General features: G+C 36.1%; 1 protein-coding gene across 1 annotated transcript in view; it reads right to left on the bottom strand.

The window, feature by feature from the left end:
* Positions 1 to 1,816: 1,816 nt before the first annotated feature.
* Positions 1,817 to 27,500, bottom strand: part of LOC122817288 (medium-chain acyl-CoA ligase ACSF2, mitochondrial-like) — a 1,483,010-nt gene continuing 1,457,326 nt past the window's right edge. Inside the window, exons 15-16 of the mRNA XM_044090514.1 lie at positions 13,054 to 13,122; positions 1,817 to 3,758 (exon numbers count right to left, since the gene is read on the bottom strand). Of these exons, the coding sequence (XP_043946449.1) occupies positions 3,708 to 3,758; positions 13,054 to 13,122 (120 nt within the window). The 3' untranslated portion in view covers positions 1,817 to 3,707. The remainder of the gene's footprint in view (positions 3,759 to 13,053; positions 13,123 to 27,500) is intronic.

Below are 27,500 nucleotides of genomic sequence, written 5' to 3'. Positions count from 1 at the left end.
AATAAGTAAACTGGTGGAATATGGAAAAAGACACATGACTGACACAGTCTGATACCTACACAGATTTGATAAGGTTCAGAACAGAAACATCATTTGATGAAAAGTGATATGTATAAATAAGGAAAATTGATTTCATATGAAAATACATTGAAACAGCTATAGCTGATGTTAAAATGTCTTGCATAGAAAGAAAGAGTGAGTGTGTGAGGTAGAAAGAGACAGTGTGTGTGTGTGTGTGTGTGTGTGTGTGTGTGTGTGTGTGTGTGTGTGTGTGTGTGTGTGTGTGTGTGTGTGTGTGTGTGTGTGTGTGTGTGTGTGTGTGTGTGTGTGTGTGTGTGAGAGAGAGAGAGAGAGAAAGAGATCAAGTGACAGAGAGGGAGAGAGAGTGTCTGTGTGAGTATCTGTGTGTGTGTTTGAGAGAGAGTGGGGGCATTTTAAGCACATGGAATAATTTCAATTTAGGAAATACTTTTAACATATTGTATATAATTCCAAAGTTTCACTTACTTTTACATGATCTGACTGCTACATTATGATCATAGCTCTCAACCTCTTAGTGCACAAAATCTGGACAAAGCCTGAAATAATGGGGGATAAATCTTGATGAGTGGATGGGAAATAGGAAATACACCCTGGGGATCACTTCTGTGACTCTGATCGACAGGGGCACAGGAAATTAACTTTCTTGGATGGTGTAAGCCAGGGAACCTTGCTGGCTAGGCTTACTTAGGCCCTTGGGCCAATAGCCGAGTACCTACCTATAAACCTATGAACTTATGAACAAAAGCCCAAAAATAGAGGCAGATTTTAAATCTTGCTCTTATAAACTTAGAAAGTTTCAGAAATAACAGGATTTTTGTTAGCTTGCATTTTCTGAAGGATATCAAGTCTGCAATTCAAGTGTATGTCATGATTTAGTGACTTCAACCCTCAGTAATTTACCAGAAAACCACACATTTTATGAGTAATAGACAAAAATATGAAGCAAAAATCTCAAAACTTTGAAAATTCTATACCCCTGAGAGGTATGATTGTGATAATGTTTTGTATATTCCAAGTGCTTATATGTTATTCTCATTGTATTTTATTTATCCTTATTTGACTAGGTTAGTCTCCTTAAACTAGTAGCCTCTTTTCAGGGGAGACCCAAGGTGGCATTTATACTAATAGCACAGATTTGGCCAGAATATCAGGTAGCTTCCCCTACTCTTTTTGATAGGTGCCTTGGGATTTTTTACATCGACCTGAGCTACCAGCTACTCATACAGATGGGTCCTCAGTTTTAACATTTCCTCCAAATGGCAGCAAATTCAGGAGTACATCACCCCCTTATGCTGCACTGCTGAGTCAGCAATCGATCTACCTGTTATGGGAATCGCTCATACAGGCTTCTGCATCAAAGCCAACTGTAATACTTGTTGTGCCACTAACAATGTAATAATCTTACTTTGTGTTACTATTTGCTTTATCTTGGCTGAGACTGAAATTGGTCTAGTAAATAAAATAAATATATATATATATATATATATATATATATATATATATATAGTAATTTAGAAATGCAGATAACATACAGAAGGCCTCTTCAATGTTATACAACGATGCTATGTACTTCTGGGCAGGTAGAAGTAGTGGCTTCTTCAACGTGTTCCTTATACAATATCCCACTAGAAATCAGATCTAAATCTAATACCAATTTATTTATACAAAATGTAAAAACTCATTTAATACAATAATGAAATTAACAGTGTATAAATCACCAATTTCCAAATTTCGGAGTATTAACATCAACCATTACCTTAATTTTGAGCAATTCTAGCATTCTATTACTTACACACTTCTGCAAAAGAATATCCTTTCAATCAACCTAACCATCCCTCTGTATCACTCTGTATATCAATCTTGACCAACTTTCGATCAAGCTAACCCTTTTCCTGTATGATTCAAACACTTTCACTGATATTCAGTTTTTCTTCCCTATCCATACCCTTTTTAATACTGAATGACTAACATTTGTCACTGTATAGTTATATTAACACACTAACCCCCTCCCCCCAGCTACCAGCTTCATACAGGAAAATGCAATCAATTGAAAATGTAAATACAATACATATACTAGATAAAAAGAAAACACCAAAACCAGGAGACAATAAAATCCAATCACAAGACGGCAGTTTTAGCGCTTTCACTCACTTTAATTCAACTGAGCTTCTTCAGAAAAATTGCCTCACACACTCCATTCATTTAAATACAACGTGTCACAAGATCACATGGCTCAAAACTTAATTAAGTTAATATAAAACTAAATGAATAATTAAATCAGTATAAAAATAAAAATGTAAATATAAATCAATTTGAGTACATAAATATATATGTTTTGTTATATAAAAACAATTTCAGTAATGATAATTTCATACCAACAAAATTGTAAAAGTGATTATCTAAGCTTTGCTAATAACAAAAAACATTTGATGTTAATAGTGCCATTAAGACCAGGTGTTTGATCAGCTATCAAAGATATTTGCCATAAACTTTCATGACATTCAAGTAACATCTTGTAATCCCCAGTAAATAAATCAGAATTGATTCTTTCTAACACAAAAAAGAAAACTTCTTAAAAGAAGGACAAATACTGGCATGAACTGCCAAAGCATTGGTAATGTCTTTCTTCTTTTTTACTGCCAAACAATGCTCATAGATACTTTTGTTAAGGGCTCTAATAGTCTTTCCAATATAAAAACAGTCACATGAATCACATTTGACACAGTAAACAACATTTGTGGTGTTACAGGTATATCGATCTCTAGCCCAAAAGGTCTTACCATTGTGTTTAAATTCAAAACAGGAAACATTACTAATAAACCTACATTGTTTACATCTTCCACATGGAAAACTACCTAAAATGTTGGATCTTGTAAGTGGAACTGCACTTTTATTGTTTTCTAATATTGACTTGATGCTAATACTCTTTTTGTAAATAAAGAGTGGTTGCATATTTTTTCTCAAAATATATTATTATCTCTTTCCCTGAAAATGTTTCAGTACTACTATTTACTCTTTGTATCTCTGGACAATAGCTGTAATTTCAATTATAGTTTCATTGTAATCCATGGAGCATTTTTCCCTGGGCCACTCTTGAAAGGGCACTCTTTTTGGGATCAGTCAGCCTTTCCCAGTTAAATGAAATGAAGAAATAAAAATAAATAGATTATAATATGAGGCCAATGTGCTCAAATTTATTTCTTACCTGTTTTATCAAACTTGTTTATTTGTATGTAGGTACTGAATATAGTTATAAACAATCTACAATTTTCTAAATAATCTTTACATATAGTAAGTCTTCCCAGTACAGCATTTCAGCACGTAACAACATCAAAACAACAAAGAATATTTGAATGTAGAAACTGGAAAACATAATTTAAGACCTTACTAAAAGTGCTTCACATTGCTTTTAGCCTTCATCATTCATTGGGAATATCTAGTCCATGATATGAACAAAATCAGTGGAGGGAAAATATGCCATCATTCATTAGAGGTATGTAGTTCATGAAATTAACACAATCCATGGAGAAGAGATTTTTGACATGGGCCAGGAATGGCAAAAAAAGACTGAAGCAAGGAATATTCATCTACCACAGCAGTCACCATAAGTATTGGAAGGGAATGTCACCACACCTAGGAACCTGCTACAGACCTCCTGCAGATGTTTAAAGTCCAAGATGTTTTTCCATTTCTTTCTTTAGTAAATATTTCTGAATCTGTAGCAAAACAGATAAAAAATAATTAGAAAGAGAGAGACAGAAAACTGCACAGTCCAGTGAAGTCCAGTGAATGAGCTTCTTACTGAATCATTAATGAGTGCTAAAATTCCAGAAACGTTCCCTCCTTGTACTACCAATGTGAAATTCAGAAGTCACAGGGTCCCAGAAATGTTACATTTTTTTCCTTCTTAATGTTAAGGGAACTGCATGTTCATATGCCATAAACTGTACCACTGTAATTTATAAAAGGGCATATTTCTTAAAAAGTGCCATGTTTTGTTGGAGTGAACAGAGATAAAGGTCTATAAAACTATGATATTTCATCACTGCCCTTTAAGAATTAAACTCTGATCAAGATGCATGATGGCAAATATGTATTTCATCACAATAACCATGTTTGCATAAAATCAGCAAATCTGGGGTAATTATTATATGAGTTTCTGTCCTATATGGCCACAGCAATAATTTGTCCCCATCCTTAAACAGTTTGCTCCCTTTGGATAAGAACAGAGCAGAGCTACATATTCGAATGCAATGGGATGTTTCCGTGGCTCTGACACTCCTGCTCTCTGTCTCAAAGCATGTTATTGGTAAAGTCAATGCTTTGTTCTCTGTGGGTGATACAAGAGGTGTATAATCTTTAAATTGCTGTGGTGGGCCCTGTATTCATGATTTGGACTATGAAAAGGACTTACATATGAAGTACAGCAAAGTGAATGGCGAGGGGAGTCTATTCCCAAAATAATCAATTAACCAAAAAGCCTGAAAAGTTTATAGTATACACTGATGCGTGGTTTAACATGTTATAAATTATGGCAACAGAGGTGCAGACAAGTTGTGGTTACTTTTCTGGCAAAACTACTACCACTGAGAACAGCATGAGAAAATAATAAAGCTATTTTACCTGTTAGGCATAACCAATATCTATGGCACCAGAGTCTTCTCTCTGAAATAGAGTGCTAAAATTCCAGAAGTGTATCCATCACCACTATTAACCTTTTACAGGAAATACTTTGAAATTCAAGAAAATTATTGGTTTGGTCAAGCTGAAAATGTGAATTTATACAATATATAATATAATGAAAGCATTGAAAATGGATGTGTGCAATGATGCTAAAAGCAGGATGGAGCATTGCTATGTTTTACTCCTTCTTCTTGTGTTCACACTGTTTTACCCAATGAGTGTTGTCCACAGTGATAAAGCTTCTATGAATTTATCTTCACTTTATTTAACATTTTCCACTGATGATTAAAGTTCTTTTAGAAAAGGTAGGGCAGTAAAGGTCACCTGCTGCAATCACAGATTCAAAGTTCATCCTCTCTACATCAAAACTGGCTTTAGAACCTTAAAATCAAATGCATAAAACCATTAGAGTGGATATATACAATCCTTTAAATGTTATTCAAAAAATAAATGCATCAAGAAAGAAAGAAAGAAGCAGAAGACAAGGAATTAAAAATGGGCTTCAGTTAAGTATGTTAGGCTCTAAACACAAAACCAGTTTTGAAACTAAAATAAATTACAATTTACTGCTTTATAAGGTATGCAAAATTACACAATGGTAGCTAATTATTATATAAAATCAGGAATAATGAGTGGTTGTTTACCAGTATGTGGACATTGTAAATCAAAGATAACCTGTAATGATTCCAGCTTAAGTTCTTCATCACTGCTTGTGTAAATAAATAAATAAATAAGCAAGGCATTGCCCTTCTACCTTAACACTAAACAGAGAAACCTCATTCCACTTCATTTCTACCTCCCAACACATATAGAAACACCCTAAAGTGTTTACATATAATATAAACAAATCTTTGACAAGACTCACACTAGAAAATGTGAGTGTGAAAAGTCTTAAACTACAGCTGATGCACATTTACTCCACCTGTAGCTGCATCTCTGCTAAGTGGAATAAACTACAGCAAAATCTGTGTATTATGTAAAGTACGTAGCATCAGTCAGGAGGTGCATGCATAGTACATTTGTATACTGTAATTCTGAAGAACACAAGGAGGACAAATAAAAGGAAGTTCTTTTATACAGTAGCATTACTTACAAAAGGTAAGATGCTGCTTTTAAAGCATTGTCATTGTATAACAGTAGTAACTTACATTTGAGTATGGAAAGAAAAGGTAATCCGGAAAGCTCAAGTGAGATTTAACATCCTGCCTGTGACTGTGACTAAGAAGGTGACAGGACTAGCAAGAAACAGGGTACAAAGGATTAGTCCAGATAAAATCACTTTAACTGGCAGATCTAGAAGACTCTCTCTGATGCCCTTCCTGTGTGTGATGCTAGTTAAAGTTTCAAGTAGATCATTCAGTTAAGTAGGTGGATCAGAGAGAGAGTCTCCTAGATGTGAGATTTTATCTGAACTTATACTTTGAACACTTGTTTCACATTCAAGTATGGGTGTAATGCATATTTAAAAAATAAACCTCATAACAATTGGGCTCAAAAAACAATAAAGTCGGGAACATAAATGGAATTGCAAAATTTATTTGTTAAGCACTTTTATTCATACACCATGAACTTCATCAGAACAAATAAAATATTCTGTTTCCAAACATTTAAAACTTTCGCCTTAACTAATCACCTGATGAATTCATCCAATCAAATTATATCACTAATAAATATGTGATCACTTAATTGACATTAGTCAAAGAACTAACATTCTGCCTGAAAATGAAAAATATATACATAATGTCATTGAATCTCATAATGTTTTAATTTCAAGAGGCAATTAATTGAACACATTACATTCCAACCAGGTGGATTGCTAGCATTGAGAAATAATTACCACCACGACTCGTGGCATTCCACATACTCATTAGTTCACCACCTCTGGAAATTATATTCTACCTTTATGAGTACGACCCTTATTACCTATTTGAACAGTGCAATAGTGGTTTTACCCTTCTTGATATCATATATATGCTCATATACATGTTCACAAATCTTCTTGTCCGTCTCGCCTACATAAAATGGTGTACAAAGCTGACAGTTGACTAAATGAACTATATGTTTTGTATTACAATTAAATCAACCCCTGGCTTGGTTAATTCTATTTCTAACACAAACAGATTCCTTAACTAAAATAAAAGCACATCGGTAGCAGTGACCACACTTGAGCATTCCTACTCCCCTTTCATTTCGAAACCAGGGAGAAACAAGTGTCTTATTTTCTATATAAACCTTAAAACATTTATCTTTCTTCTAGGTAATTAAAGGTTTATTGTCTAGATCTGTCTTCAGATCTAGATGTTCATTTAATAGTGCCCAATTCTTATTTAAGATTGAACTAATAAAGTCAATATCCAAAGAACATTTAGTCACAAAAGACCTTGTGCACCTATTGAGGGCTGTTGGTTCAATTCTACATTTTCACCTTCATCCCCTAATATAATAGGGGTATGAAACATTTCTCCTTTTAACAATAACCTCTTCCAAAATAGGGTCAACAAAAAATTGGGGGAATAACCCCTTCTAAAGAACATGTTGACTAAATCATCACATTCATTCAAAAATGTGTCAAAGTCAGAAACCATACAGGCAAGACACACCAACTGGCCCATGATTATGGCTTTTTTCCAGTGCCTAGGGTGGCAACTATTAAAATAAAAAATTCCACAGTGCTATTAATTTATTCAATAAATTCATACATTCTATCCTCTGTATCAATCCAAAGAATAAAGTTATTGTCCAAAAAACACATGTACAAGGATCAAGAATTGTTAAACCCACTTTAACAAATGCATTCAAATTCTGAATGGGTCATAACAAAATTAGCGAAAAGAGGGGCGGACATAGTGCCCATTGCAACCCCTGTTTCCTGTCTAAATAATTGTCCCTCATAGTAGATAAAATTATTTGTCAAAACTAAATCCATAAGGGCCACTAAGGTGTTCAAACATCCTGAAGGTAATTTTGAAGCCCTTAAAATACAATAACCAAACCATTGTAAACCCATATTATGTGGGATGATCGAGTATAAATCTTTAACATTTATGGTAAAAAAAACCACAGTCCTCTCTAAAGGAAATTTCCCTAAACCTCCTCCAAAAAATCCCATGAATCCTTGCAAATTTGAGAAAGTTGCTCCAATCCCATTTTGAGGGTCGATTCTAAAAACTTGACAATGAAATGAGTTTTTGACCTTGCTGCAAAAACTACCAGTTGCAGGGGGGATTGTTAACATCCTTATGAATCCTAGGGATACTGAATATAGTTGGTAACAAAGGCCTGTCATTTAATGTTAACGTTATGTTTATTGATATTAACCTGGTCTTGTAATAACATATCCATGAGGGCTATATCTACTTTGCTATATGCAGTATTAACTTCATCCATGAAAACTTCATCATACTCTCTATCATTCAATAAATCATACATTCAGTTGATATAATCTATTTTATCCATAATGACCATACCTCCCTCCTTATCAGGTTTCATTATTCTCAAATTATTGTTACTACGCAACTTGTCAGGGAGACTGCATTCACTGTAAGTTAAATTAAAATAATTATTAGCAGGTGAACAGTTCAAAATATACCTAATGTCCAAACTCACAAATCTTTTCAAAGGTCTGTAAAACTGGATGAATAGGGGCTTGAATAAACTAGACCTCCGTAGATGACTGAAGGTCACATCCATATCATCATCCCTAACCAAATAAAAGTAAAAAGTTAAACTTTCTAATATATAATTTAAAATCTATCAATATATCCATAATAAGAACAAAAGCCACTTCCTTTTCCAATAAATAGTTGCAAATGCTAAAATCCGAAGTGCTATTATTTACAATTTTAACACCAATTTAACTAACGATTTCATCTCTGGTTGAATGATTTCTCCATCTTAGGATTCCACTGAGAATAAGTCTGTCCCTTCGGGCTAGAATAGTCTCTAGTTGAGGACTGTCCACCATTAATTTTTTTCATAATCCATAATGATCTCTTCCACAACATGGACTCGAAAGAGGCTGGAACAGCATCTCCCAACAAACCAGTAGGGTTGTGTAGAGATACTTCACAGCTGATGTCACTAAATATCAAATCGATATTCAGATCCACATCAACCTGTTTAGGGACAGGAGTAGGCGGGCTAGGATAAGTTCTTCCTTTTGAATAATTCTCCTCATCCATATGAGGATTTCTTAGCTTTACTTTCCATAATTTCTCCACAAGTCTTAGCCACATGTTGGAAGATGCGATTATATTTAGATGTATAATTATCAAAAAGCAGATCTCACAAATAGAAACATCTAAAGAACTGATGTCATGCAACAGCTCTTCCATTGTTTGGGAATTATGTTTGGTCAAAAGGTTTATCAAATCACATGCCTATATGTCAAACAGGGAGAGAAGCTTCAAATGTAAAGCTGAGCCACAAATTAGCCCGAAGGGATATTTCCAACTTATTAGTTCCTTAAGAACATGATTAAATTCAATACATTTAAAAAAATTAAGCATTCTCTAGCTGAAGTTTTCTATATTTGAGGAGCTTCTTTTCAAATTGGATAGCACAGTAGTGCAGCGGTTGCATTATTGCCTCACAGGAAGAGATTCTCTGGATCAGTTCTTGGCTGGAGTGCCTTCTGTGCAAAGTCTGCATGTCCTCCCTGTGTTCATGTGGGTTTCCTCTGGGTGATCCAGTTTCCTCCCAGATTACAAAGACATGTATCTGGAGCATTTCTCCATGGGCCTCTGCTGAAAATTGACTTGTTCTAAGTCGGACTTTGTCAGCAAACAAATGTTAAATAAATAAATAAAATAAATAAAAATTCAGTCAGTTGCACACCTAACAAGCCAGGATCATTTGATGTTTTAGCATTAAGGAAATCATAATGCTTATTAATCCATGCATCCAATCTTTCCATAGGTTCTTATTCAAACAAGTCTGAACGATTAATACCAGCACTACTTCCTGGCAATGGCGACAAAATAACACAGGTAGCCAGTACTTGTTGTCCTAATGGGAATCTAAGAGACTCACCACTGCTAATATTGCCACTCAACCTCATCTGTCCCTGCATTGACTCTGCTCCAGCTGGAACAGTGTAAATTGTTTACTAATCTGTCTGAGCAACAAAGTTAACTCACCCATAGAGTGGTTAAAATCAAAAGTATCTAATAGTCCACTGGGAATACTTGTGTTACAAGGTGCCATTGATGACATATCCAATACTAAGACAAACCAATGAAAACCCTAAAAAATAGACACTGTGAAGTAAAACACAAACAAATTAAAAACATTATCAGATTTAGTGATGTTATGTATATATTTTCAGAAAGAATGTCAGTTCTTTGACTAACGTCAATTAATTGTTCACATATTTATGAGCGATACAACCTGAGTAGATGAATTCATCAGGTGACTAGTTAAGGTGAGGTTTTTAAATGTTTGAAAGGGAATATTTTATTTGTTCTGATGAAGTTCATGGTGCATGAATGAAAGTGCTTAACCAATAAATTTTGCAGTTCCAGTTATGTTTTGGAGTTCATGTTTTTTTGAGCCTAGTTATTACAAGGTTTATTTTTTAATTTGTATTTTACCTAGTACTGTCTATTTTGGGGGTGTTCACTGTAATGCAGATTTCTTGACAGTTGTTTTTGTGTCATCATTCAGCCTTCAAATTCATGATAAAATCACACCAGTCATGGGTAAACCCTACAATTGTGCCATCCAGATATGAGTTACTCATAAATATTTCCAGATATTTCTGATTTAGAAGGTTTGGAAACATTTTAACTGTATCTAATCACTTTTGCAGTTCTTGTTCATGTACATTACAGGCCTCTCCAGATCATGGTATTCAAGGTATCTTTATTTTCCTTGTGTGTGTGAAGGTTTACTCTGCCTTCTAGCTATGACAAGTCATGCATTATGTGCTTGAAAATGTTTCCCACTGAACCTTTATAAAGTAGACAATCCAGTCCAGAAAAACATTTTTTTACTAAATACAGTTGTCATTTAAGTCAGTTCATTATGGTGTCCATGGTTAAAATTGTTCTGTTGCCTTTTTCCACCTTTGTAGACTTAAGCTGTGGTCCTAGAATGCAATCTTAGTTATTCTGTTCAATATGGGTTGTTTTGATATAAACAAGGAACATCCTTCTTGAAAGACATACCTCTCAACTCTTCAGATTTTTCGGAATGCCCAGATTTCTCTCATATTTTTGCAGTGTTCCCCACAAACTATGTGGTTTTCTGGAAAATCTCTGAGAATTGAAGTCAATAAATAATAATACATTTGGGGTTCAAACTCTATATCCTTCAGAAAATGCATGCTAACACAAATCCTTGTAGTTCTAGCAACTTTCTAAGTTTATAAGGGCAATATTTATGTCCCCCCATTATTTTAGGCTTTGTCCAGATCTCTTTTGCCAAGAGGTTAAGAGGTATGCTGAAAGGTAAATTTTAAAAGGACTCTACACAGCATAGACAAATAAACTATGTTCCTGTAAGTGTAAAAATAATGGTTAGTTTTTCCTGTCAAAAATTCTTCTTGTGCTTTAGAAGTCTGTGGTAACACAAAAGATATAATAGTGTGTGCTTTGCGGCCTTCATCTAAACCCCCTCCACCCTATATAGGACTCTTCAGTTTTCTTTTTAGTCTATCTGCAGTATGCTACATGTATATTTATGAATTCCAGGTAGTGCTACCTGCAAACATATTCCTCACGCATTCCATTCAGCTCTATGTGTCATGTCTTACTGCACTGTATTGCAGTCTTACTGGCTAATTATTCTTCATACTTTTGACACAAGTTTTTCAAGCTATCCTTCTACTGACCACAGTGTAATAAAGCCTTGTCAGAAATACTTTTGCCATCACCTTTCTGGTCACTTCACAGAAACTGTATTTGTTCTGATCATGAAATAGAATGAAGCTGTGAAGAATTACAGTAACACCCTAAGATTTAGGAATACTCATTCCACTGCTCATTCAAGTTTCTAGCAAGATTGCACAGAGTGTTATGCATATGTGATTCAATGGTTCCTGTGGTGTTACAGCAGTAAGAAGGTTTAGGTTTGTAGCACCACGGTGATCAGATTAGAGAAACCTGCATGCAAACACAGCAATCTGAGTGTTCAGGGGTATAACTAATACAGATCATTCATATTTGCTTCCCTAGATTTTACAGGCAATGGAATCATGTAAAAGAGTTATTCAAAGAAAACGTCTAGCAAGGAAAATATGCATAATCTTATGCTAGTGTACATCCATTGATGTCTATGATGTGACCAGGGTTGTTAACACTGCAACAGTTAAGTGTGCTTCTTTGTATAAGTGATAGTGTCTTTGTATAAGTGATATTTTGTGTGTGTGTGTGTGTGTGTGTGTGTGTGTGTGTGTGTGTGTGTGTGTGTGTGTGTGTGTGTGTGTGTGTGTGGGTGTGTGTGGGTGTGTGTGTATGCAGTACATTTTTATTTGTGCAACAATGTTGCATGGTTTGATAGGGAAACACTAGCAAGGTTACTTCCAAGAGTGCAGTATTAATTCAGAGACATGCTATTGTGATGCTAATTAGCTTTTACTCAATGTGACCTTTTCATTTCTGTGAATCACATTTTATCACCAGAGCACTATTTGGACTTTCCATCATTGCTCTAACTGTCCCTGATTTTGCAGAATGCCCCTGATTTTGATCATGCTTTTGGTCTATTCCTCTTAAAGTGTGTTGGTCTCCGGTAAGTAGTTGAATATTAATCATTAAATAATGACAGACATTTGAGATTCAAATGTTATGTCCTTTAGAAAATGCATGCTAAATCAAAATCTATTGTACCATCACTTTTCTAAGTATATAACAATAGTATTTACATTTGTTCCTAATTCTGAGTCATGGTCCCTTAGTGGTTTTGGATTTATCCCAGATTGTTGTATTAAGATGCTGAGAGCTATGCTCCCCACAGAAGCTGTAATAGCATGTTTAAGACAAGGCAGGAATTGAGAAATTTATGCAGTGTTGGACTGGTGATATCTATATAAATGAATACACGTGATATATAATGTTCATAACTAAGAACATGTTAATATGTTTTTTTCTTTTATATAAATATATGTTTGCTTATGTTTTAAGTGATAATTCAATAAAGATGATAAAAAATGTTATGTAAGTTTAAGTAATAACAAGCTTAGATATAGTCAACAAAGGAAATAATATATGTGATACATGCTTGAAGGAAGCCAAAAATGCAGTGAAACATGCACTGCAACTGAGAAATATGTCTATATAGTGTCGAGGAGAAAGGCACCTACTCGCTTTCTTGAAGTAATATACTTACTTTTCCCGACGTAGTCATAGGATAGCTGTTCACAGTCACCACGTATTTGGGAATCTTAAAATGGGATAACTGTAAAAATACAATGAAATGGATACATATTTAACCACAAAAGATTACAGATATGGAAACATCTCATAATGAGCAGAAATATAGAACGGCTTAGAACAGATACTAATTTAAATAAGATATACTTAATAAATGCAGTATCATTTACACTGTTTTCAAATATAACATCAGGCAAATTCCATCCAAGTTGCCTGGTGCTTCATTCATCTGTGTATTAACTATTTTAGGGGATTTTTAACTACATGCTGAGTTATTAGTGTCCAAATATCAAACAAGCCTGCTCCTATTAACTGTACTGTCATAAAAAGCTTTTTGTTTCTATACCTTGTTGGAGGGAACCATTATCAAATCCTTACTGCTATATAACATATTGTGAGGTGAGGAAGACACATGAGGCTAGACTGCAGAAGTAAAGAATGCTTTTTTTAAAGCTCTTTGTTTACTGCAGTGCAGGATGTTGATTTAACAACACCCTCAGTTTCATTGTGCAGCATGATGCTGGGAGAATAGTTCATGTCTTAAGAATTCTGATCATAACAGTAATTTGCAGAAGAGGGCTAAAACAGATCTCTCAAATGGGGTATTACACACACACACACACACACACACACACACACACACACACACACACACACACACACACACACACACGCACACACACACATACACAATCTCAGTAGTATGATGTGCAAGACTATGTAATGTATTTGAGCTGAGCTGACATGCAATGATATAGCTGGCCTTACATCCTTGTATACACATGAGTTTGGCTTTGAAAAAGGCAGATCATGACTGTGCAGCTTCACTGAGTTCTGCTTCTCTGGCCAAGTGGCCAGGGAGGTGGTTTTATGTGAGAAGATTACAGAGTTCAATCCCCAACAACAGAGAAAGGGGGTTGGTTTCTTTGGACATGGCAGTGGTGCAGAGGTAGCATTGTCACCTCACAGCAAGTGGTTTTCTGGTTCAATTCTCGGCTGGAGTGCCTTCCCTCCATTCATATGGGTTTGCTCTGGTTTCCTCCCACATTCAAAGACATGCGTCTGGAGTGTTTCTCCCTGGGCCTCTCCTGAAAATTGGCTTTGTTCCAAGTCGGATTTTCCCAGTTAATAAATGTTTAATAAAGTTCTGTTAAAGGGCTGAACCTTGCTAAGACCTCCAACACTGTCCACCATACAAGGATAACTGTGATACTTTTCAACCCATCAGTAACTCATGCACAATTTGCTGGATTGATCATTGGCTATCTGACAGAATCTATGCCATTAAGGTCAAGCTTCTTTGTTCTGGACATAAAGCATCACCAGTGGTGTCCCACAGGACCCCTCCTCTTTAGTATATGTTTATTTGGCATGAAAACAGGTATCAATGGACTATGCTTAGTCAAGTTTGACAATGATTGCAAAGTGGGAGCAGTTATCCAATCTCACTCTGATACTCAAATTTTGTAGTAAAGACTAGACCAGAGCAGATGAATGCTTGGCATATTAAGTATGGGCTTATCCCTAAGGCCAGTTAGTGCAACATAATTTCCTTTGGTAAATTTTTCATCATTACCTATCACAATATAGAAAATGAAAATGTTCCACTTAAATCTAACACATACTGTCCTTTGAGCATCGCACCATTGTGCTTGTTAAAAATTCCTTCTTGCTTGCACAATTTATGCTTCTTGGTATTTACTAAAGGTCCAGAGAAATTATAATTTCACTTTAACCCAAACCTTATTAGGCCAATTGTTCAATATAACACCCTCTTTGATATGTACTTTGTTGAACACTTAAACCATTTCAAGAGACTTCAACGTTTCCTCATTAAGATTCAGTTTTTAGTTCAGCAGATGCAAAAAATACGGAAAAAATCTTGCAGTCAAAATCTTTTAGAAATGTAACAGCAATTCACAAGGTGCTCGCCAAAAATGATGACAAAGTGATAAACTTGAAATCTTTCTTCCACAAACACGAACCAAACTCCAACACAAGCGCTTTCACCCGTTCGTAACGGGCTTTTTCAAGTGTGATTTCTTTACACCACAGATCTTTCTTATATATGCTGGGTTGTTACGTTAATTAGTTAGATAATTGATCAATCATTTAGTTAATCAAACGTACTTTCTTTTTTGAAAAAATATATACATTTAAAAACTGTTTAAACATGTATTTTGTTACATCAATAAAAAATGTATGTTAAAATGATGGAAATGAAATGCATTACATTTTAGCACATTTAGTAGTAAAAATCTAATAGAAAAAACTTCTTGATGTTGCCTCCACTTAAAATTTGAACATAACAACTGCATTAATTACTCATTTTTTGTACTACATATTAATCGCAAAGTAGTTATATATGCAGTTGTGTGTAATACTTTCCAAGTAACTGAAATCAATTTTGCATGTTACATTGTATAAAAAATATAAGTTGCAAAAGTAAACAACTTGTTAAACCACTTGTTAACAACTCTGCTGGACGTAGTAATTTTACTTATTTGGACAACAACTTTAGTTTCAAAGCCTGGACTGAACAACAGCCACAGTTTAAAACAGGTACTGTTAATGTTAACACTAACGCTTGTTTTGAGCAATTGGAAAACAAATTTGAGCTCTTTAAGAACAAGTTATATTCTTATAAAAACACGCAGCTCGAAATCAATTACCTGAATGAATGTATAAAAGTGGAGCGTGTGCCCAAGGGGCTGCGTTGTTACAGATATCCTAACAATGCTTGTGCAGGCTCTGCTTTACACTCAAAATTAACTGAATTATTTAATAGAACTGGTGTTGAAGTACTAAAGCTTATGGTCGATGACTATGCTTTTAAAGGAAATGTCATTTTGAATGAATTGAATACCTTGCATGACAACATTGTTAAGGATGAGAAATTTATTAGTTTTAAAAAGAAATATAATGATACATTTAAAGAGGTAGATGAACATTGTTTTAAGGTTTTGGACAGAAAAGCAAAGAAGATGGAAAGGGACTTGGCTGAATATAGAGAAAATAGGGCCTATCCAGTACCAGGGTTTAAAAGAAATGTAAATTTAGAAGAAACAAGTAATAGGTTTAACCAGGCGTCAAATGAGGGACATGAGTATTCTGACATGCCCAGGAGGAGTGAAAGATTAGCGCAAAAGGGAAACAACTATGACCAACAGGGTTTTCAGATACCCCAGGGCAGACCACGGGTGAAATCCAATCAATTTCAACAGAACGCCTGGGGGAAAAGACGATAACTCATGGTAGATCTTTTGAGCACAATCAAATTGTACAATCCCTAGTAACATGTGAGGAAGGAATTTGTAGTATTAACAGTTTAAACGGTTTCAAAATATATAATTACACTGACATTCAGATTACTGAAACATTCTTTGAACTTTTCACTAAGGGATTGCAATTTGTTCCACACAGGGCAAGTTATTTGCCCAAATTGCTTATTGAACTAAAATTGTTCATAAGAAACCTTAATTTAAGGGTGTTTTTTAAAAATCAACCCCAGGGAGAGCGTTTGCTCTGCAGAAGCAGTACTTTTAATCCTCCCACTCATCCCAAACTACAGTTGTTTGAGGAACTCATTGAAAAAAGTTTCAGGGATTACTTTAAAAACAAAAACATTAAACATTCTACTAATTTTCCTCACAGCTTGCAGGTCATTGTAGACAAAATTAAGGATGAAAACATCAGGGTAATGAGGCCTGATAAAGGGGGTGGCATTGTATTGATGAAACAGTTTGAATATGACAACTATATGCGCAATATTCTACATGATACGAAAACATATGAGGTTATTTCTTTAAATGAACTTAATATTGCACTTGGAAAGATCAAGGATTACTTATATGATTTGTTAATGCAGGGGTTTATTGATGAAAAAACATATAATTTTCTGACTGTTTCTAAACCTAAAACCCCAATTTTATTTGGCATCCCCAAAGTCCACAAGGGGCTAAACCCACTGAAATTTCGCCCAATAGTCTCCGGAGCGGGTGGAATAACAGAACCACTTAGTAAATTTGTGGATGTTCAATTAAAAAGCTATGTAGCAAGACTAAAATACATTTGCAAGGACTCCTGGGAATTTCTAAGTAGTTTGGATCAAAGTATGGACAATTCAAGTCTACATATGGTCATGATAGATATCGTTGACTTATTTCCTAGCATCCCTCATGAGCAGGGTTTAGACTGGTTTGGTGAGGCAATAAGTATGGAATCTGGCCTCAGTAACTGTATGGTCAACAACATACTTGAGTTCATGAGAATAATCTTGAACAACAATTTCATATTCTTTAACGGGGAGTTCTTCAAGCAAAACAGTGGGGTGGCCATGGGGGCTCCATGTGCTACTTCTTATGCAAACATAGTTTTGAGCAAATGGGAGACACAATTTATTCATTCCACCCAATGGAGCAAATACATCAGCTTCTACAGGAGATTTTTGGATGATATTTGCATTCTTTGGGCAGGCTCTGAAGTGGACTTTCAGGACTTCATGAATTATTTAATTCAAACCACCAACTTCCTACGTTTCACTTATGAAATAAATGGGAGAAGTTTACATTATTTGGACATCAAACTAACTAAAAAATCTGACAATGTTGGTTTTGTTTCCCAAATATACAGAAAAAAGACACATTGCAATTCTTTTTTACATTTTAACAGTGGGCACCCATTGCATGTTAAGAGGGGCATCATTAAGGGACAACTGGTGCGTGCCTCTAGAATATGCAGCACACAAGAATTATTCTTTGAGGAGACAGAATTTCTTAGGAGCTCTTTTTTGGATAGAGGGTATCCTGAGGAGTTTTTTCAGGACATTCTTGGTGAAGTTTTAAGAAAAAGAGATGTACATTTTCCGCCGCTTTTAGGGGTTAAAGCTGTTATTCCTAGGAGGCAGAATAAACTGGAAGACAATTTTGGTAGTAATTTCATATACACATATTCACAGGATGCAACTTTTATTGAAAGCACAGCAAGTAATCTTTGGCCTATTGTTCACATGCAGGATGAATTTGCCAATATGTTTCCCAATAAAATTTCGTTTGTTAGAAAAAGGGGCATCAATTTGAAGGGCATTTTTGAAACTAAAACCAGTTCTAACAACAGCTTGCAAACTAACATAGTGACCAAACAAAAAGGTACTTATGCATGTGGTACGTGCCATCAATGCACGTACATCACAAATAGTGACAAAATCACCATTCCTTCTAGAGGTATCACTATTATATCTAAAGAGCATTTTTCCTGCAATTCATCTAAGGTGGTATATCTAGGAATTTGTCAAAATTGTTTATCATTTTACGTTGGCAAAACAGAAAGAGAGTTTAGACGTAGGATATATGAGCACATGAATGACATCAAAACAAAAAAGGAGACGAATGCTTTTGTTAAACATTCTCAACACTGTGCTAACATGTCCATTCGCTTTTTTGTTTTGGACAGGGTAGTTTATGACAAGAGGGGTGGTGATTGGAAAAATGCTCTAAACATTAAAGAACTAATTTGGCAGCTGAGGCTTGAAGCCACAAGAAGCCCTGGTTTAAATGATGGAACCAGTTTGGCTTGTATTTTGAAGGACAAACACAGTAAATTATAAATTAGAGATCTATGTTCACACATACACTTTTTATATTTATTTATTTTTATATATACGTTTTTCTGCTATTTTGGTACATAGGTATATGTATTATGAATTTTTAAACTTTATTATTTACTTATATCACAAATTGATTACAACACAAATTTAGTATTAAAATTATTTATTATTCAATGTTTACCTTGGTTAAGGCATATATATGTTTACATTTGATTTTAAAACTCAAGTGCTTAAAAGATTCATTTACAAGGTAAACATCAAACAATGCAACAACTTTATTATTATTTTTTATTATTTTTTTGCATTTTACTTTTGCAACTTATATTTTTTATACAATGTAACATGCAAAATTGATTTCAGTTACTTGGAAAGTATTACACACAACTGCATATATAACTACTTTGCGATTAATATGTAGTACAAAAAATGAGTAATTAATGCAGTTGTTATGTTCAAATTTTAAGTGGAGGCAACATCAAGAAGTTTTTTCTATTAGATTTTTACTACTAAATGTGCTAAAATGTAATGCATTTCATTTCCATCATTTTAACATACATTTTTTATTGATGTAACAAAATACATGTTTAAACAGTTTTTAAATGTACTTATTTTTTCAAAAAAGAAAGTACGTTTGATTAACTAAATGATTGATCAATTATCTAACTAATTAACGTAACAACCCAGCATATATAAGAAAGATCTGTGGTATAAAGAAATCACACTTGAAAAAGCCCGTTACGAACGGGTGAAAGCGCTTGTGTTGGAGTTTGGTTCGTGTTTGTGGAATAAAGATTTCAAGTTTATCACTTTGTCATCATTTTTGGCGAGCACCTTGTGAATTGCTGTTACATTTCTAAAAGATTTTGACTGCAAGATTTTTTCCGTATTTTTTGCATCTGCTGAACGTTTTACAACATTCCAGAGTGAGGCTTTTTGGTCTACACGTATTCCTGTTTCCTGGTTGTGGTTTGCTGCTTCTTCTGATTTTCAGTTTTTAGTACCATTATCTACTTTGACAGACTAAAAACCCCGCCTACCTACTAAGTGTCATTGATTCTTGAGGGGTAAGCTCTTCTTAGTTTTCTGTTGTATGAATGATCCAGCAACCTCTGTGTCCTGTAACTTAAACAGAATCAGTGATAAACCAAGCACCTGATCAAGAGACCTAAACATATGCCATTATATCAGCAACACCAGATGTTATGATATATGCCAAACCCAACATGTTTTCCATTTCTGGAATAGGCTGCCCTTATATATCTAGCACTGTACTTCCTTCACTAGAGGTGTAGCCAGGGTGGGGTGAAGAGGTAGTTGCCCTGACTACAGCTCTTAGGTGATGTATGATTGGCAGATGCTGACCTATCAGTAGAGTAATACTAGAATTATTTTCAATACCATTAAAAATAACAAAGAATAACCACAAAACTGGAACCACACCAACGTATTTTAATTAAAATACGTTGGTGTGGTTCCAGTTTTGTGGTTATTGTTTGTTATTTACTGGCTGGTGTGTTTCATTTGTATTCTCAGTTAATATCATTAAGAATGCAAATCAATAACAGTATGGTATTTGTGGGCAAATTGTCTGGTATAAGTAATAGTAACCTACAACTTTTATGAGAGGTTTGATTTTAGTCCTTTTTCTAGAGTTGAGGAGGGCATTGAACAATGGACCTGGCATAATCCTTATGTAAGCAGCAGCAGATAGAGGAATGGGTCTTTTTTGCACATTTATTTAGAGTTGAGGGGCTCAGCGAACAATGAACAGTGGATATGTATGTCTAATTCCTTATCTGAGGAACACCATATCTTGTGTTTAAAGGAGCCAGTTATGGCTTTGTCCTTAGCAATCCTTAAAAATTAGTCTGGATGACTGGATGGCTGATTGCAAATTTTCACCAGGGATATGTGAGGAAAGTGTTAACAGAGGACATTGTTTTTTCTCCCATTAGTAGTGGGTGATGTGACTGTGCTTCTCAATGGTCTCCTTGTCTGTATGTTTTATAAGAACCTATGAACCTAAACTCCTTTTATTCTGAATACAAGCCACATTCTTTTTAACAATAATTCCTACTTTATTTTGCACTACATGTCACCCATTGTGGTAATGAACTATATTTTATGTGGCAAATGATATGCAACATGACATCATATGTGAAAGTACAGAAAGAGGGGGGAGAATCATTAGTTCAGGTGTGATTTGTTTTCACAATGCTGGAAGCCATAGTCTTTTTTGGCAAGTTGTAATTTCGTATTCTTAAAGTAAAGGTCAAATGTATTTTAAAACATTTTATAACCAATCCAGCAAAAATAAATACAGAGTTAAATATTTAGAAAAGATATCATTGCTGAATTATGGCTGCATTGCTGATAAAATATGCTGATAATAGTTAGATATGCTTTGCAAGTGTCATGATAAGATGGTGTGAGGACATTAGTAATCCACTATATTTTTAATGTATGTGGTATCTTTATAAACCTGAGCGAAGGGGTGCAGGTCACTGATCAGAGTGCCAAGGGGATGTTTGCCACCATCTGGCACTTAGTATAGAGGATTATGGTTATAAACATTTAACAAACTGCCTCTTATGCTCCAAGACTTGAGTACATCAGCTTCCTTGTGCTTACTGTATGAATTTCAGCACACACCTAAATCAGGCAGTGATCTTATGCTGAGTCTGAAAAGGTGCATGAGGAGCAATGTCATATTCCAGTTAACAAATACAAAAGAAATAAAAATCGATACATCTTTAACAACAGGATTTATATTCCTTATATTATTTAAAAAGTCAATACGTCTGGATATTAGACATAACTAGGAACTTTGCATTCATTATAAAATTTAAAAAGAGCAGTAGCTGTACTATCTAGTTATTACATAATATAGACTAGATAAATTAAGTCTTTATTCATATCTTATGAGACCCAGTACTGGTTATAATTTACCTATTGGCATGTATAAACATAACACTCAACTTGAGAGCCCCCAAAGATTCATAAGTAAAAAGATTAGTGGCAACAAAAATCTTAGTTATCAGGACAGACTGGCAGTCCTGCCTCTGTACTCAATCTCTTTTAGACTTCTGTGTAGTGCTCTGTATCTAGCCTTTTGAGCTGTGATAGATTGGACCTCTTTGATCTCCCATTCCTTCACAGAACAAATGGTACTTCATATAACCACTTAAAAGAACTAAAGCTTCATCAGTAGATAAATTAGACAAAGTGGCATGATAGATTCCTGTGCCAAATAATTCAACACCTCTGGAACAAACTTCCACTACATGTCAAGCAGAGGAGCACCCTTGGCACATTCAAGGTCAGCCTAGATAATTGGAAGTGCAACCTCAAATTCTCCAATAGTTTCTATTGTCTTGTCTTCCTTGAGACTGGAGGGAACTTTTGAATAGGGAGGGGGTTTTGGCTAGGTTTGTAGCGGACTGCAGACTGATTACCTGATAGTTACTTGGGGACTTATATGTTAGTTGGAACACTGGAGTAAAGAAAATATGTGTGTCTGACTTGCAAGGTCATTTTTGTTTCAAAGTAACTGCAGAATTTCCTCTTGAGGTCAAAAAGGTATTTTGAAAATGCTCTGAAAAATGACAGCTGTAACATTTTTGCCACTGAATAAATGGATATTTTATAAGCTTTTGGTGAATGTATTGAAAACTGCATAGACTTAATAGCTGGCTTTATTAAGTTAAATATTAGCCTCCAAGTGTGGTGTTACTTAAACTCTTTTATGGTAATTCTTGAGGATTGCAGCAGTGGAAAACAATCTCAAAAGTGAGAGGTATGTTTGCAAAACAACAGTAATACATTTTTTTATGGTGTAGGTGCATTAAGTTTTGCTTTGAAAAATGAACCCCTGGATTCAGTAATCTTCCATGCAGGACTAGCTTAGTCCTGCACGGAAGCGACCGTTTAGGAGCAGCACGGCAGCACGCCATGCATATTAATGAAGGAGTGCTGCCTGAGCTCCTAAACGGACACGAAGCATGGACGAGTGTAGGGGGTATACATGCCCCTGCAATCAAGAACTGCAGTTTAGCAATAACAATGAGTGAGACAGCTCATAGAGGGTTGCATACCCCCAGCAACACCCTCCAAGTTTATAACAGCAATAGTTAAAATATAATAATATAAACAAGTAAATTTTTTTTTATCAAATAGATAAAATTTAACCATAGGTGTGCGGGTTTACCCCATTGCTTAGCTATGTATACTGCAGCTTAAATGGCACAAGAAGATAAATATCAAGATATATGCAAATGAAGCAGGTCTGCAGTAATGTAGTGGTCAGAGCAATCATTCCCGGTTCGAGTCTCACTCCAGTACATTCCATTTTCTATGTCAAATCACTTTATGAACAATATTTTTTGTTGCATAACCTACTAAACAACATATATTTGTGAAGTGGAGTACTGCATTAAATGCAGATGTGAGGTGTCATTGTAATAATGTTGTAAAATCCACAGATAAACACAAGTGCCCCATACAGTATATATACACGTGAATCAGGGATACAAATCAAAGGTATAAAGTGTAAAGAATGATAAATCCAAAGAGTGTCCAAATCCACCACCTTCTCAAGAATGATTTTACATTTCTGTCTAAATTAGTGTGGGGTAAGCGGGAGTAAGCACTATTAAGCAGTAGTAAGTGGGAGTAAGCATATTTATGCAGTAATAAGCTGGTTTAAGCCTGTTTGCACAGGGGTAAGCAATGCGCACATAGGTTAAGCAATATTGCAGCTAACTCTCTGTAAGCATATTTAACTGGAGGTTAACATTGCTTACCATCACACAAACCCATGCAAACCCACTTATAATTGCTTAAAAGTGCCTTAATCACTCTGTATGCAACAGCTGCTGTTCTGCACAGAAACAAAATAAACAGCTCTTGCAAAGCTTGAACCCAGGACCCTGTACACTATAGTCGCAGTAGTTAACCAATAAGCCATCACAGCAGTCAGTACATAAGACTGAGGTATCACCAATCAGATCCTCACTACAGGAATATTAAACTTAACATGTGAAAGGAATCTATATACAGTTTTATGTTGCATAACCTACTACATAACATAAATATGTGAACTGGAGTACTACATTAAGACCAGATGTGAGGTGTCATTGTAATAAAATAAATAATAAACACAAGGACCCCATACAGTGTACGTACACATGAATCATGGATACCAAACACATATATAACATGTAATGAATAATAAATCAATGCCAAACAGCAAATAGTATGCAAATTAAAAATTAGGCAATGCTAAGCTTTGCACAGCCCTGCTTACTAGGTGTAAGCAATGTGTAGATCAGCTAAATCAGTTTTCCCAATTGGTATACCCCTTTAAGCAATGCCAGCCTTAGGTAAGCATATTTGCCCATAGCTTAGCATTTTCAAAACTGTCCAATCATGGCAAAGTGTGGGAAATCGGCCCTATTTAAACCCAACAGGTGGGAATACATCTCATAACTGGTTGCAGCTTCCTCCTTTAGGCACTATGACTGATGAGGGAGAAGGAGTGTGCTTTCAGGTGCAGTGCTGAGGCACCCAAGAGTCCTAAGTCATGGCAGGACTCCTTGTTAAAGACTATGACCAGAGACTGCTGCAGGGCCAGTACCAGGGTTCTCAATATAAAGCAGAAGCCTGGGACTGTCTCGCCCGTGACCTCACCAGTGCCACTGGTATACCTCAAACTGGTGAGCAGGTCAGGCATCACTATGTCGACCTGAGGCGGAGAAAGAGGGATTGCTTGGATCAGTGGACCCAAGAGGCTAGGCAGATGGGGGATATCCCAGCCATGTGTAAGTATCAGTCCACTACCTGTTTAATAATTGCCAGCTCATGTCTATTATGGATAGGTACAGCTAAATATTCCTCTTATGTCTTTGACAGTGGCAGACGAGTGGGCTGTGAACTAGGAAGCCCATGCCTGTAGAGTGCAGAGGTTGTGTCCTGAGGCAGGTTAGTAATACTTTTGCATGAACTGTCATAAGAAATAAATCTAAAAGTAGTAGAAAGTTAATTGCCAGTATAAAACCTGTATTGCTTAAGGCATATACTGAATTCACCAGATAATATGGCAGGAAGAGTGTCATATAGGTTGTATGTAAATAAAAGGTTAACAGCCTGACAATAAAGGTCTAACTGCTGGACTGCCTGTGTTTACTCTGGTATCATACGGTAATGTAGTGTTGCAATCTCTTAATAGTACTGTTGCATTAAGCACTGTTACCCACACTGTGCTACATAAATAAAATGTGTAGGAATGTCTATATATGACTGTTGTAATCACAAGAGGTCATACTGTACAAATGAGAGAGACTTAGACAGAAAACAGTGAAAATATAGACAACATAATCACAATAGCACACTCAACTGAGACATGAACTGTTGTATTATTAGCAAGCACAGCCATGGTTTGAATCCTGGGAGTGGTAGTAAGCTGTATGCAGAATCCTACTCCACAACTGTACAGATATGTCTAGAATGTCCAGTTAATTGGCCCATATCCACTGCCTGTCACCCTGTCCCCCTGACAAATCAGTGGGATGATCCCAGACATTTAGGCAGCAAATAATGACATACAACTGATTGCCAGACATCTATAAGAACAAACCTGTCACTCTAGCAACTCCCCAAAATGTTTTGAGAGGAATAAGCAAAGTATGTCCCATTTCCACCCCCATGCTGTGAAGCTGTGACCATAGTGTGTGCAGTAACAGAGTGAAACGTATGTGCATAATAATAATGTGGAATCTGGTAATATGTGTGGCAACATTCAGGTAGTTCTAACAAACATTCCCCCCACAGGTCTGCCAGATACAAAAACTGTGCCTAGAAATAAAATATTGAAATCCTGGACTGGTACTGTTTACTCTGGTATTGTATGGCATTGTTAGTGTTGCAGCAGCTCTGAGTAATAAGGTATTACTCATCACTGTCACCCACACTGTGCTACATAATAAAACTGTCTAGGAAACCCTGTATAAGAGTGTTGTAATTACAAGGTCAGATTGTAAAACCACGGGAGACTTATAGACAGAAATCAGAGAAGAGATGCACAGCAGTATCTATATAGCACACTCAACTGTGATAGACACTGTTTTATTTTTAGCAGACACAGCCATGGTTTGAATCCTGGGAGTGGTAGTAAGCTGTATGCAGAATCATACCCCACAAGTGTACAGAATTGTCCAGAATGTCCAGTTAATTGGCCCATATCTACTGGCTGTTACGCTTTCCCCCTGGCATATCAGTGCACAAATATCTGACATGTAGGCAGCATTTAATGTCATATAACTGACTGTCAGGCCTGTACATATTTGGAAAATGTCTATGAAAACAAACCTGTCATTGTACAATTCACCAAACGTTTATGAGGGCAATAGTCAAAATATGTCCCAGTTTCACCTGCATGTTGTTAAGACATGCCTAGAGTGTGTGCAATAAGAGATGGACAGGTATGTGCATAGCATCAACCAGGAATCTGGGAATATGTGTAGAAAAAGTCATGTAGTGTTAACAAACAATACCTCCACAGATATACCAGGTAAGTAAGGAGGTATCTATTGCAGGTAAAACTCAGTTCATGTATATAGTTGTTGACATCCATACCACTGTCCAAACTAAGGCCATAGGGTAGTGTAATAATACCTGTAAGGTACAGATCACAGCACTGACTAGGAAAGTAATGAGAACTACAGGGATATACAAGTTGTTAATTGACATCCCTCCCCCCCCACACACCATACCTGCAACAATAAACTAAATACACAACTCAATCGGTATGTGCTCTATTAAATCTACTTTTGGGACAAATGTCATATTGTTTGATATATATTTAAATTTTTTTCTTTGCATATGCCATGTTGAAATACTCCCACATTGGTGGCATGCTGCCATCAATGTACCTGCATGCTGTTGTAATGGCCACTGTGGTTCCATATTTGCATGTGTTCTGTTTGCTATGCAACTGATCCATATCTAGTGTTTTGGGTTAGTTGGAATATCTATGCATGCTGTTATACCTAATCCTGGAATGTATTGACTATTACTAACCCACATATGTTGTAAAATTGAAACACCATAGCACGTTTGGGAAGGCCGGTCCAAGCGGACCCACCTCTCCCACCTCATCTGGCCATGGCACCGGGCACCGGGGGTCCAGCCTGGGACCTCCTCATCTGCTGGTCCTACACCACCTTTGGGTGGAACTGCCTCAGGGGATGGTGCTCACCCCCTCTGGGAGTGGGCGCGGACAGGACACTGTCACCCATCTCCAGGTCTGAGGTCCGGTGTGTAGCGAGCTCTGCAGGGAGTTTGGTGATCTGCTACACCAGCTTGAGGGCCACGTGGCGCAACTAGAGGGTCAGCCTGGCTCTCCTACTCAGCTCTCTGCACAGCCACCTTTGGGTCACTGCCCATGGGTGGTGATCTCAGTCCCACTGTTTCCACTAGGTGGCTCATGGGCTTCCGACTTCCAAACACCCCGCCCCATCCAAGGTGTTTACCCCCCACATGTGTCATATACTGTGCCTGTATGCTGTCTTGACTGTCTTGTCTGTTTTCCTACCCAACCTACCTCCCCAAATATACCTATCATCCCTCCCCAACATTCCAAACTCATCTTAAAAAAAAAAGGGCAACCTGCTACCAAAAAAAATCTCGCCCCATACATAGCTGCCCATTATGCACACATGTCCACTGGACACATGCAATCTGGTCTAAGTGGCTTCACAAAATATTATTGTTGTCTTCACCCCTCTCTCAGGGGTATGAGT

Source organism: Protopterus annectens, chromosome 12.part0, assembly GCF_019279795.1.
Source record: "Protopterus annectens isolate FY-2018-M chromosome 12.part0, PAN1.0, whole genome shotgun sequence".
In the NCBI taxonomy this organism is placed as follows: Eukaryota; Metazoa; Chordata; order Ceratodontiformes; family Protopteridae; genus Protopterus; species Protopterus annectens.
Note: the sequence above shows the minus strand (reverse complement) of the source record. Positions and strands in the feature narration are given on the sequence as shown.